Here is an 11426-nt window from a genome sequence, read left to right on the forward strand (position 1 = left end):
TCTCCTTCAAGTTTGTGTCATGACGGAGCGAAACAGTATTCACCGATGCTTCCCGCCGCCGCGGTCCTTAGGAATGGTTCGTTCGGCTGGGCAAGATATCATCCATCCTCTTCGTGGAGGACAGCAGGGCGGTTTAACTACAGCTGCTCCACCAGTCAAGCAGGAATGCGCCTCGAGAAGAACACGTAGGCCACACTGTATTTGCCTGGCGTCACGACGAAGACCACGCGCCCCGAGAGGCTGGTTTCAATCTACAGTCCCGGTTGAGGTACTCTTCACAAGATGGGAGTGAACCCTGAGCAGACAGACCATAGTTGGCGGTCAAACATGAATATATTAAAGGCCCAACAACATGTGTCACACCTCCTGACCTCCTGAGAAGTATCACCGACATCTTCTCTCGCATCTACCCACGCTGGCCCCAACCAGAAATGGAGAAAAATCAAAGAAATCGAAAACACAAGTCAAAAAGCCGGCAAAAGCAGAACCATCAGGACCTGACACAGTCCAGCCAGCCTACAACAAACTCTCGAGTCTCGACCAAAACCATCAGTCCCGCCCTACTCCTTTCCCTGCCGTCCCCGTTCCAAGCAGATATCCCATATTTCAAGCAACCATTGTCCTTTTCCCATCTCGGCAGCAAGACCTTGACCAAGCACGCATCTGCCCTTGCCGAACAGAACGACCTGCACTGGTTGACATCGGCCGTACACAACTCAAACTCTTTGTCCTGGCCATATCATCGGTTGGGACAAGCCTTCTCGACATCCCTTAGTCGCGGGAGAAGGGGATGATGACATCAGGCGTCAGATGGTCAGTGTCGGCCAATGCGTCTCTTGCGTGGCTACGTTTCGGCCCGACTCCAGGAGGGAGCGAACGCTTGTAACTGGCCACCTGAGTGTACTCTTCACCGGTGCTGCCGCGATACAAACCCGACGCGACGATGGTGTTGTCGTTGTTCGGCGTGGTGGGCGGAGTGCCTCGACTGCTAAACAGAACACAGCTGTTGGTGGTGAGCCAGTGCCACAATCGACAATTCAGCGTGCCGGCGTCGACGGCGGCCACGTTGGCGTACGCGCAAAGCCGGGCACAGTCGTCTGCCGTTGCAGGGGCTCCGACACCTGCGGTGGTCTGCACACTGGTCATCTGCGTCGGCGTCAACTGGTTACTGGCGATCCCCGACGAGTAGTACGTGTTGCCGAAGCAATTGACGAACCACAGATCTGCACGCCCCGGCCGAATGGTGTTGTCTAGGTGGTAGACTCCAATGAAGGCCTTGTCATAATAGCCAGGCCCGGTGCAGAGACCCAGGTTGTATTGTGGGCTAGGGCCCAGGAGATACGTCGCGTCCACAACGTTCGGAGCCGCAGCGGTAAGCAGCCTTGCTGTCCGCACCTTGTTGAAAGTCATCGAGTTGGGAGTCAGACCGCCCGGCGCCGATCCACCGCCGCTGGCGGAGGTCGGGTAAAGTGTGCAGGTATTCTCTCCTGCCGCCCAATATGCGACAGTGCAAGCCGCGGGCCCTACCTGATTGCACAGATCTATACAGTATTCGAGAGAATAGACGTTTGTGGTAGGCGGCCGATATTGACTGCCGGAGTTGGCGTTCATATAGCATTCCACCTCGTACACGGCTGTCGGGTTGTTGGATAACGCAACCTTTTGGTAATTGTATGCGCCCGGGTAGATGGGGAATGACGCCTGACTGGTTGCAACAACATTGGAACCGGCGCACAATGTCCCGGTGCCCAACGAGCTCGACACCGTTGAGGCATAAACAGTCGAAGCCAACGAAGTGTAATTTGGTGGGACTTGTGTGATACCTGTGGTCGTCGTGGAAGTGGTCGATCCAGTGGAAGACGTAGTTGAGCTCGTTGTAGATGTCGTCGTCGTCATCGTCGTCGTCGTTGTGGTAGTCACAAGTGTTGTGGTTGTGCTTGTTGTGCTTGTTGTGCTTGTTGTGCTTGTCGTCGTTGTCGTTGTAGGCGCTGCAGTCGTGGTCGTGGTCGTGGTAGAAGGCGTCGTAGTGGTCGTGGTAGTGGCGGTCGTGGTCGTTGTAGTGGCTGTCGTGGTTGTGGTCGTGCCAGGAGTTGTGCTGGTAGTAGTGCTAGTGGAGGCTGTAGTGGTAGTAGTTGTTAGCAACGTTGTGGTACTAGTAGAAGATGACAAGGAGGAAGTAGAAGTGGTAGAAGTCGAAGTAGTGGGAGATGTGGTGGGCGTGGAGGTTGTTGAGGTGGTCGAGGATGTAGTAGTCGAGGATGTAGTAGTCGAGGATGTAGTAGTCGAGGTAATAGAAGTGGTACTCGTGGTGGAAGTAGTCGGGGCATCCGTCGTCGAAGTAGAACTGGTTGAAGTTGTGGGCGCACTTGTGGTAGTCGTCGACGTAGTTGGAGCACTAGTTGTTGAAGTAGAAGTCGTAGACGTGGTAGAAGGAGTTGTCGTACTACTTGACGAAGTAGTTTGATCAGTTGTAGTGGTCGACGTGGTAGAAGTACTCAAGCACTGAGACGACGAGCACATCCATAAGCACTGAGACGACGAGCACGGCTTCCACGTCGGGCACTTCTTCTAGTACTTCTAGTACCATTTCCAGATGTAGACGAAGACGACGACGACGACGAGGTAGACGACGGAGTAGAAGACGTTGTAGACAACGAGGTCGACGACGGAGTAGGAGACGATGTAGAAGACGAGGTGGACGACGAGGTGGACGACGAGGTGGACAGCGGAGTAGAAGACGTTGTAGACAACGAGGTGGACGAGGTAGACGACGAGGTGGACGAGGTAGACGTCGAGGTGGACGAGGTAGACGTCGAGGTGAACAACGGAGTAGACGATGAGCTAGAAGACGAGGTAGACGTCGAGGTAGACGTCGAGGTGGACAACGGAGTAGACGAGGAGGTGGACAGCGAGCTACTTGACGAGGTGCTGGTCACCGATGTCGAGCTTGAAGACGATGTAACCATCGGTGTAGTGCTCTGAGTGCTACTTGTCGTTGTTGATGTAGTCGCCGAGACAGAGCTTGTGGATGATGAAGTAGTTGACGAAGTAGTCGAGGGAGGGGTTGACGTACTTGCAGACGAAGAGGTAGAAGAAGCGCTATTAGATGAAGACAGAGTGGTAGAAGTCTGGCTCTGCGATGTCGATCCAGTTGTCGACGATGCGCTTGCGCTTGGTGTTATTGTTGTAGTAGTAGCACCAGTGGTCGTCGTTGTCTGTGGGCTCACACTCGAGGAAGTCACACTGGTATTGGACGTTGTAGATGGCGTACTGGACGCCGTGGTGGTGGTGGTGGTGGTGGTGCTACTGCTTGTGGTACCCGTTGATGTTGTCTGTGTAGTTGTTCCAGACTGAGTACTTGGAGTTGTCCCTCCAGATGTGGTTGTAGATGTGCCTTGTTAACTGCTTGTCGTAGCAGCTCCACCAGTATCGAGGGAAGTAGTTGTGGTAGAAGAGGCAGATGTACTTGAACTGACAACTTTTGACGTACCTGAGGATGAACTAGAAGAGCTGGTCCCACTCGACGTCGTAGTGGTCGAGGACGTTGGTCCTGTGCTCGTGCTCAAACTCGTGGTCGAAGTCGTAGTAGTGCTCGTGCTCGTAGTCGTGGTGCTGCTCGGGCTCAAGCTCGTGGTGGTTACCAAACTGGTAGTTGTGCTTACTGTAGTCGAGCTAGTGATTGAGCTGATTGTTCCTGGAGCCACTGGATCCGTCGTAGTCGTTGAACCCGGAGGCGTAGTAGTCACAGCTGATGTGGTTGTTGGACTTAACGAAGACACACTTGAAGATAATATGGAAAGGGTTGATGAACTCGTGAAAAACGGTCTAGGAGACATACCTGAGCTTGAACTTGTATGACTAGTTGATGAGCCAGTAGTGGAGGACGAAGACACACTTGGAGACGTTGTTGTGGATTGCGTCGTGGTCGTAGTGGAGCTGCTCGAAGACCCTGCCTCCGGCGCCAACGACGAGGAGCTCAATGTTGAGGTTGTCGTCGACGATGTAGTTGCCACCAGAGACGTGGATGATACGGTACTCGTTGTCGAACCACTGCTTGGGGACGGGGAGGAAGTGCTTGGAAGAGGGACAGAGGTGGAAGAACTAGGAGAGGAAGACACCATACCTGCTGAAGTAGTCGAGACAGAGCTCGTCAAACCTTGAGTCGTCGAACTCGTACTCTGGCCAACCACTGAAGTAGTGCTTGATACACCAGCAGGTCCGTTGCTCGTTCCAGATGAGGATGACGACGCAGGGCTAGTCTGACTTCCGGACGAAGACGTTGTGCTCGTCGTCCCAACCACTACCGATGAACTGGACGTCTCACTTGTTCCTCCAGTAGAAGTGGAGGAGACTCTGCTGGTGCTCGCGCTGGTACTCTGCAGGGTGGAGGTTGTTGAGGAAGTGCTGGTCACCACGGAGGCACCTGCGATCGACGTTGTGCTTGTCGTGGGAAGCACCAGAGACGTCGGAGAGGTTGACACTGGGGAAGCAGCTGTGTTACTGGTTGAAGCCGTTGTCAGGACCGAAGCTGCAGTGCTTGTGTGGGTCGTCGTCGAGCTGGTCGGCACGAGCGAAGGAGAGCTGGAGGTTGAAGCAGGCACCGGAGACGAAGTCGGCGTAGGAGAGCTGGTTGGTGGTGCAATAGGGGACGTGGTCGTGGAGTCTACGGAAGAAACTCCAGCAGTTGTTGTCAACGCCGAGCTTGGCATATCCGAGGTGGTGGTAATATCAGATGTCGTCGTTGTATCCGGAACAGACAAGGTCGTGGTACTTTCGGGACTATCCGATGTTGTCGTTGTAGACGTCTCAACAGCTGAATCCGTATAGTCTACAGGACACGCTGCAGCTGCTATACCACCCAATGTTACGACATAGCAGTCCTCTCGTGGAGGATACGGAAACCCAGCGTACACCAGAGAGTCGCCACATTGATAGAAGGTCGCCGGTCCCTGATCTGAGCTGTTCCAGCCAAGGATACCATCATTGAAGTAGAAAGTGGTGTCCACGTCGTTGACCCATGGTTGAGGAGTTATTCGGGCGTAGAAGTCGCTGAAATTGCGCCCGACAGAGTCATTGCCCGCGAGCAGCATACCCTCTGACAGATACCACCTGGTTGCGAAGCCGCAGTTGTTACCAGATCCTCCATCATCCCCTTGGAGCAATCCTGCCGGCTGAGGCCCATCCAAGGTCGAGCTGGGAGCAGCAGTTGGAGCCTGTCTCTTTACTTTGGCACCTGGGCCACCGAAAGCGATGCCGACCAGGACTGGTGATGTTGCCGGTATCTTGGTTTGCACCCCACTCTGGAGACCTTCACCCAAGGTAAATGTTGGTTGGGTGACTGTGACAGTCACTGTATTCCCCTGCGAATCAACGGAGGTAGAGAGTAAGACGGGTTGCGGTGTAGGTATCGTGATGGGAGGCGCGACAGTGCTGTATATTGTGGGTGGAGCAGTAGGATAGCCAGACATTGTCGTCGTAATCGAGCTTGGGGTAGGAGTAATGCTCGACAACGAAGTCGAACCACTGGAAGAACTGAGCGCACTGGTGGTGACGGGCCCGATATCACTTCCGGAAGTGGTGGTGGATGAGGTCCCCGAGACCGAAGAGCTCAACGAGGAAGGATTGATCATGGTTGTGACGGTAGAGACTATGGTTGTTGTGATATATGTGTTTTGGATGTACGTCGTCGGAGCATTGCCGATGGTGATCGTTTCCCCATTGCCGAAGATGTTCACAATCTGCGACGCAGATTGAAAAAAAGAGCTGTAGTAGACTGGCTGTACAATAACACTGGTGACAAGAGGTGCCGAGCATGGCCCACCGGGTCCGTAGGTTACTGTCGCCAAAGCCTGGCCGTTAACCACTGCCAAGCGCAGGGCGAGGGATTGTAAAAGGAGCGACAAAGACGGCCGCATGATGGCCGTTGGCTTTTTGACAAGACTGAACAGCAAGTGTAAGACCGCAGATTTGAAACCAAACGAGTGACTGGCAGGACGGAAACCAAGAGAACGGTAGACACTGTTTGCTTTTGAAGAGCGCCGGCTCCCACGACGCGATCATAACAAAAGGGTCAGAATGCAGCATTCCAACCAGTATCCCCATCTCGACTACCAACGCACAGACTCCCCGCCAGATACCATGGAGTTGGAATTTGAGGATCGTCTGAAGGAATGAAGAGATCATTGCTGGTCGCTTTGACATACTTCACACGCGCGCGCGCTGGAGCATCAAGGCTCAAGGGATGAGTCGCAAGCCATTTGGGCGTGTTTTGACCGCCTACCTTGATTCGAATGTAAACAGACTCCCGGTTAGCTGACCTACCTGAACGAATAAGATTGTCAAGTCTGCATGGCAACACCATTGTGCGGGAGTCTGGAACTGACCCCAAGTAAGCACTGCTAGTACATGGGGAGAGTGATATTAGAGGAACGGGGTATAGAAAGGTGGCTTCTGCTGATCCTTCCTTTCCTCGTTCTCAGCCGCGACAGATCGACCCTCAACGATTCTAGACGAGGCTCTGAGCGTAGATAGAGGCATGTCGAAAGCTCGAGAGACGAGGCACGACCACTCATGCAGTAGAAAGAAGGAGAGCTCAGTCTTCGGTCTGGGCAATGCTGGTCGATCACCCAAGTTGTAACGACGGGCCGTCCGATCGATTGGGCGGCGGCCTGTACGGCGGGTTGGGAGAGAACAGCATGGCTGTATGCACTGGCCAGCGTAGCCACGGCCTATACGCAGACTGTGGTCAGACCTTGACGCACAGGAGATTGGGGAGGATGTACGCCCGCTGCATTCAAGTTGCTCCTCGTTGTATTCAAACTGCAGGAGAACGCATCGCAGCCAAAATAAGGATTGACGAACTACGCCCGATTGGGGATGAAGGCAGCATGTGACCTGGGGTGAGTGGGTCATGTGATATGACATCATGACAGATACGGCCCGCAACCAGCCTCGAGATCTTAGATGTTGGCATGGCGCCTCCTTTTCAATGTTACTACCAGACATACTTTGTAGATAGCTGGGGTGCTAGGAGATTGGCACCAAGGGCACCTACTACGTACTAGTAGGTACCTACTTATCATGTAGCCATGTCTGGCGCATCCTTCAATCCTCGTCTTGAAATCTTCTCGTCTTGTGCTTCTTCCAGTTCCTACGCGTGTCTCTCCGCTCTTTACTTCTATTGCGTATTTCCTGCTATGCTATAGCCGCTGTTATTGCTGACCTAGAATGCAAGTGTCATAGCGACCAGGGCTGTTTCGACGAGCTTGTTGCATGCACAGAATATAGCCACGCGCAGGTAGGCATGTATGCCAAAATCGCTTCACTTTCGCTGACAGTCTCAGCCTCAATGTACAGAAATACCTACGTCTTTCTCCTCCTCCTTGCCTCCTCGTTCCACCACAATGGTGGCCTTGCCCTACCCACCGAGGTAGCTTTGGATGAGAAGGCTTTGATAACCCCGGCTCCCACGCCCACACTTGCGGTTTATGGATCCTATGCGGGAGCCAGGAGGGGAGTGATTGGCGACCTGACTTCAGAGCTAGACTCATATGTCAACTCGATATTCAGCGAGTTGGGGACGGCGATCCCATCTTACGTCTCCAATGGCTTGCTCCCTGGCTTGCAAGGCTTGCCCACCGGTTCTGCGGTCATGAGCTCGGTAGGAGTGAGCAGTTCCGACCTTGCAGCTTCTCCAACGCAGGTCTTGAACATACCGGGATATGGCAATTGGACTGACGATGGCTGGAACCTACGCATTCACGGCAATGTGTTCAAGCAGCCAAACATTTCCAATGACACCGTGGATCGCTTGGCCAACTTCTTTCTGATAGACACTAGTGTTGCAGACCTTCCTTCTTCGCAGCAAGACCAAGCTCGCAATCTCACCAGAGAGATCTACGTCGTCCAACAGGCTCGCCAAAACGTCACTATGGTTATCCTACCTGGACCTGAGTTCGGCTCCAGTGGACAGCCAGGAGGTGGTGGTGGAGTGACCCCGGCAGGAGGCGAGCAGGTCGTGACGCTGCCTGATCCGACAACTCCAGAAGGCGACTTTGACGTTTTCATACCCATCGACAATAACTCTTTTGCGTTGACACCCGGTGTAGGCGAGATCCCGCCTCAGAGACTCAATGTCTATGCGCAGGGGACCGACACCGGCAATGCAACCTCGTACCTGGTCTCGGGCGAGGGCCTGACCATTATCAGTGACATTGATGACATCCTCCGGGTTACCAAAATCTATCAGCCGAAAGAAGGCCTGCTCAACTCCTTCGCGCGCCCCTTTACCCCCTGGATGAACATGCCCGATATCTACCGCAACTGGTCCACAAGCCTGCCCAATATGCATTTCCACTATTTGACCACGACCCCAGAGCAAATCACGCGCAACTATATGCAGTTCATATACGACACGTATCCTGGTGGCAGCTTCGATACCCGTCCCCTCAACTTCAGTGATGTCTCTGCCACCCTGTCCATCCGCAAGTGGCTCCTGGATAGGGTCTTTCAAACTTTTCCCCACCGCAAGTTCATCTTGATCGCCGACACAAGCAACTCCGACGTCATGCGCGACTACCCTGAAATGGCCACGCAGTACCCCGGCCAGGTACAATGTATCTTCCTGCGCAACACCTCCGCCACGGACTCGGGCGACAAGTTTCCCTACAATACGGAAGGATTTAAGAACCTCAACCAGCAGAGCTATATGTTCTTCAAGGTCCCGGATGATTTGACAGGCCTCGACATCGTCAATGGTCAGTGCTACAATGCATCAATCCCACAGAACTTGACCTTCGGGTATCAGGGCCTGCCCTTTGGAATCAACACTGGCGATGGCGAGAGTGGCAATAGCACGTCCAACGGAGTGGGCAAGCTCTTGGGGACAGATCATCCTCTATCCAGGGTCGGGAGTCTGGCGGTCCTTGTCCTGGGGGTCCTGCTCTTTAATTCCCTGTGATGGGGTTGGTGTGAGGAGATAAAAAAGGCAGTAACGATAAAACTATACATACAAATGGGCGGTTGAGTGACACCACCATACCCCTGGGGTTAATGCACAGCTTATTTGGCCTGAAAGCTTTTTGAACAGGCAGATGAAGAATTGCTCGCAATGGACAGAGCAGAGAACGTCGTTCACCTCGTATTAGCGAGGTACCTGCAAAGGTTGCTCTTCTGGGTTATACATATTTCATGCTATAGACCTACACTGAATGAATCCAGCCTCTCAAGGGGTTCCGGTTCACGATAATGTTAAAGCGGCGTCAGATAACTATTACTCCGAACACGTGCCACGCTCCACAGCAACACTTAGTAATAAATTACATCATAATCTACGGCGGATCTGAGCGGGCCCATCAACAACTTGAACTTGAAACTGAACCCACCAAACAAGTGGTGCTGTGCCCGCATCCTGCGCGCATCACTCGCGTCAAGATTTGCCTTGCTTATCGCCAATCCTTGCACAACTTCAACACCACTTCTATCAGAGAAGACTATCCACACCTCCGAAAGGCTACCGCCGTCCTCTCTTTCGGCCTGGAAGTCGGACTCCCTCGTCAGCTGTCTCCGTTGCTGCAGGTCATCGGCGCTCAGCTACCATGCCGCGCGCGCCGCTCCGGCGCAGACAGCCCAACCGCAATGGGCCCTCCCCTCGCGCCCACAGAAAGATTCCCAGCAGTAGTCCTGCGCGGCTGGAGCTACAAAAGAGACTCGCGCAGAAACCCATCGGGCAAAGACCGGACGACAGCGACGACAGCGACAGGCTAGTGGTGAAGGGACGTGGAAGACGTGGTAGAAACGCGCCCAGGCAGGAGATCTTTGCTTCGGGTGCCGTGGGAAAGGGTGATACACCGGGCGCGCATCCCACCAGGGTCCAGAGAAGGAGAAGTTTGACCAAAGCAACGGACGATATACTGGCACGGACTCGACCAGACGACTCTCCGCAGCGTGTCACCAACAAAGAGGCTCCTCAAAGGCCGCTTCTTGCGAAGGGCAATGCCGACAAGGCCACCAGGCAGAGGCCTGTACCTGCTCCAGTTCCGTCATCCGCTGTGAAGCCACCGGCAAGTGTTTTGCGGTCTGCACAGCCTACGCCGACGAGGGAGAACTCGATTCTGGGCACGCTGAAGCCCAGGCGAAGGCAACCTAGCATTTTGCAAGCGCTCGAACCTGACTCGTCAACTTTGGACCTTGAAGACGAAGAACGATTTCTTCCTGATTCGGAGTCAACTCCCACGAATCTTGCTATATCGCACAACGTTTCTTCAACGCCAGTCACCAAATCTTCGCACACCTCCTTGCACTCATCCTCGAAGAAGCGTAAGTTGGGCCCAGCCTCTAACTTCCAACCGGCCTTGGTCGAGAGAACCTCATCGGAAGCCCCTCGACCGGCGGCAAGTTCGCCCGATCGAGCCGGGACACCAGAGCCGTCTCTTCCCACGGTCGCAGTATCCACGCTTCGAAAACGAGGCCGAAAATCCCGGGAGCATATTCGTGAAGACGAAGATATCATGGCTCTCCCCAGGAGTAGTTCTTCGCTTTCACTGTCACCTGTGAAACCGAACACACCGGCGCCCACCAGACACCGGAGGAAGAAAGCACCCAAGCTTGCACCTACCCTGGCCACGGCGGAACTTCAAGCCCTAATGATGCCTAGGAAACGACGAAGGACCGCTAGGACGCGGACACAAATGCAGAGCGAATTCGACATTCCTGTCGACTCCGATTCTCATAGGTCCGAGAAATCTGACCCGGCTGATGAAGAGGATGAATCGATCTTCTTGCCTGCAAAGAAAGGGCGAAAACCCCGCCGGATGCAAGCAGCGGTGAATAGGGGGTTCAAAGCCGGTGGTGGTACCAAACGTGGCACTGTTGTCAAGCAGAGCGGTCGTGGTGCCGCCAACCGGTCAAATGCAAATACAAGTACGAGTCACCTCATGGCTACCAAAGAGCCTGTCCTTGCGCCCTGTACACCTATTTTGTCCGGAAGAAATCACTCAACTAAGTCTCCGTCGCAGCTTTCCACCGTCAACTCTTCGAATCTCAACACCAAACGAACGAACAACGGGCGCCGAAGGAACGGGCAGGGAAAGTCGAAGCAGCTTGGTGGCTCCCCCCACGGATCGCAAGATCACACTGGCGCAGACAAAGAAAATTTCGACCTTCAGCATCATGGATCGCTAGACGAGTCCGGCATTGAAACCCCCGAAAGGGGCCCAACGTCAGTGAAGTCTTCGGGCGGACGCCTGGATACCACCAATATCAACAAGGCCAAAACAGCCATTACCACCCTGGGAAAGTGGGCAGATGTGGATGCGTGGGATCTGGATTTTGAGGATGTGGAGGTCACGACAGGATCGAGTGGTTCATCTCCAATGCGACGGTGACCGGGCAATTGTACCACAAATGTGAAGATGCTTTCGAATTTT

General features: G+C 53.9%; 4 protein-coding genes across 4 annotated transcripts; 2 read left to right on the forward strand and 2 right to left on the reverse strand.

The window, feature by feature from the left end:
- Nucleotides 1–771: 771 nt before the first annotated feature.
- A1O1_03141 (uncharacterized protein) lies at nucleotides 772–1896 on the reverse strand (the record flags this gene model as incomplete). Its single annotated transcript, XM_007724048.1, has 1 exon — nucleotides 772–1896. The coding sequence occupies one exon, from the start codon at nucleotides 1894–1896 to the stop codon at nucleotides 772–774; it is 1125 nt and encodes a 374-aa protein (XP_007722238.1).
- Nucleotides 1897–3858: 1962 nt separating this feature from the next.
- On the reverse strand, nucleotides 3859–5915 carry A1O1_03142 (uncharacterized protein; the record flags this gene model as incomplete). The annotated part of the gene is made up of 2 exons (XM_007724049.1): nucleotides 3859–4050; nucleotides 4119–5915. The coding sequence occupies 2 exons, from the start codon at nucleotides 5913–5915 to the stop codon at nucleotides 3859–3861; spliced, it is 1989 nt and encodes a 662-aa protein (XP_007722239.1).
- A 1433-nt stretch (nucleotides 5916–7348) lies between these two features.
- On the forward strand, nucleotides 7349–8959 carry A1O1_03143 (uncharacterized protein; the record flags this gene model as incomplete). The annotated part of the gene is made up of 1 exon (XM_007724050.1): nucleotides 7349–8959. The coding sequence occupies one exon, from the start codon at nucleotides 7349–7351 to the stop codon at nucleotides 8957–8959; it is 1611 nt and encodes a 536-aa protein (XP_007722240.1).
- A 637-nt stretch (nucleotides 8960–9596) lies between these two features.
- On the forward strand, nucleotides 9597–11384 carry A1O1_03144 (uncharacterized protein; the record flags this gene model as incomplete). The annotated part of the gene is made up of 1 exon (XM_007724051.1): nucleotides 9597–11384. The coding sequence occupies one exon, from the start codon at nucleotides 9597–9599 to the stop codon at nucleotides 11382–11384; it is 1788 nt and encodes a 595-aa protein (XP_007722241.1).
- Between the last annotated feature and the right edge of the window lie 42 nt (nucleotides 11385–11426).

The sequence above is a fragment of the Capronia coronata genome (assembly GCF_000585585.1).
Source record: "Capronia coronata CBS 617.96 chromosome Unknown acBCG-supercont1.2, whole genome shotgun sequence".
NCBI lineage: Eukaryota > Fungi > Ascomycota > Eurotiomycetes > Chaetothyriales > Herpotrichiellaceae > Capronia > Capronia coronata.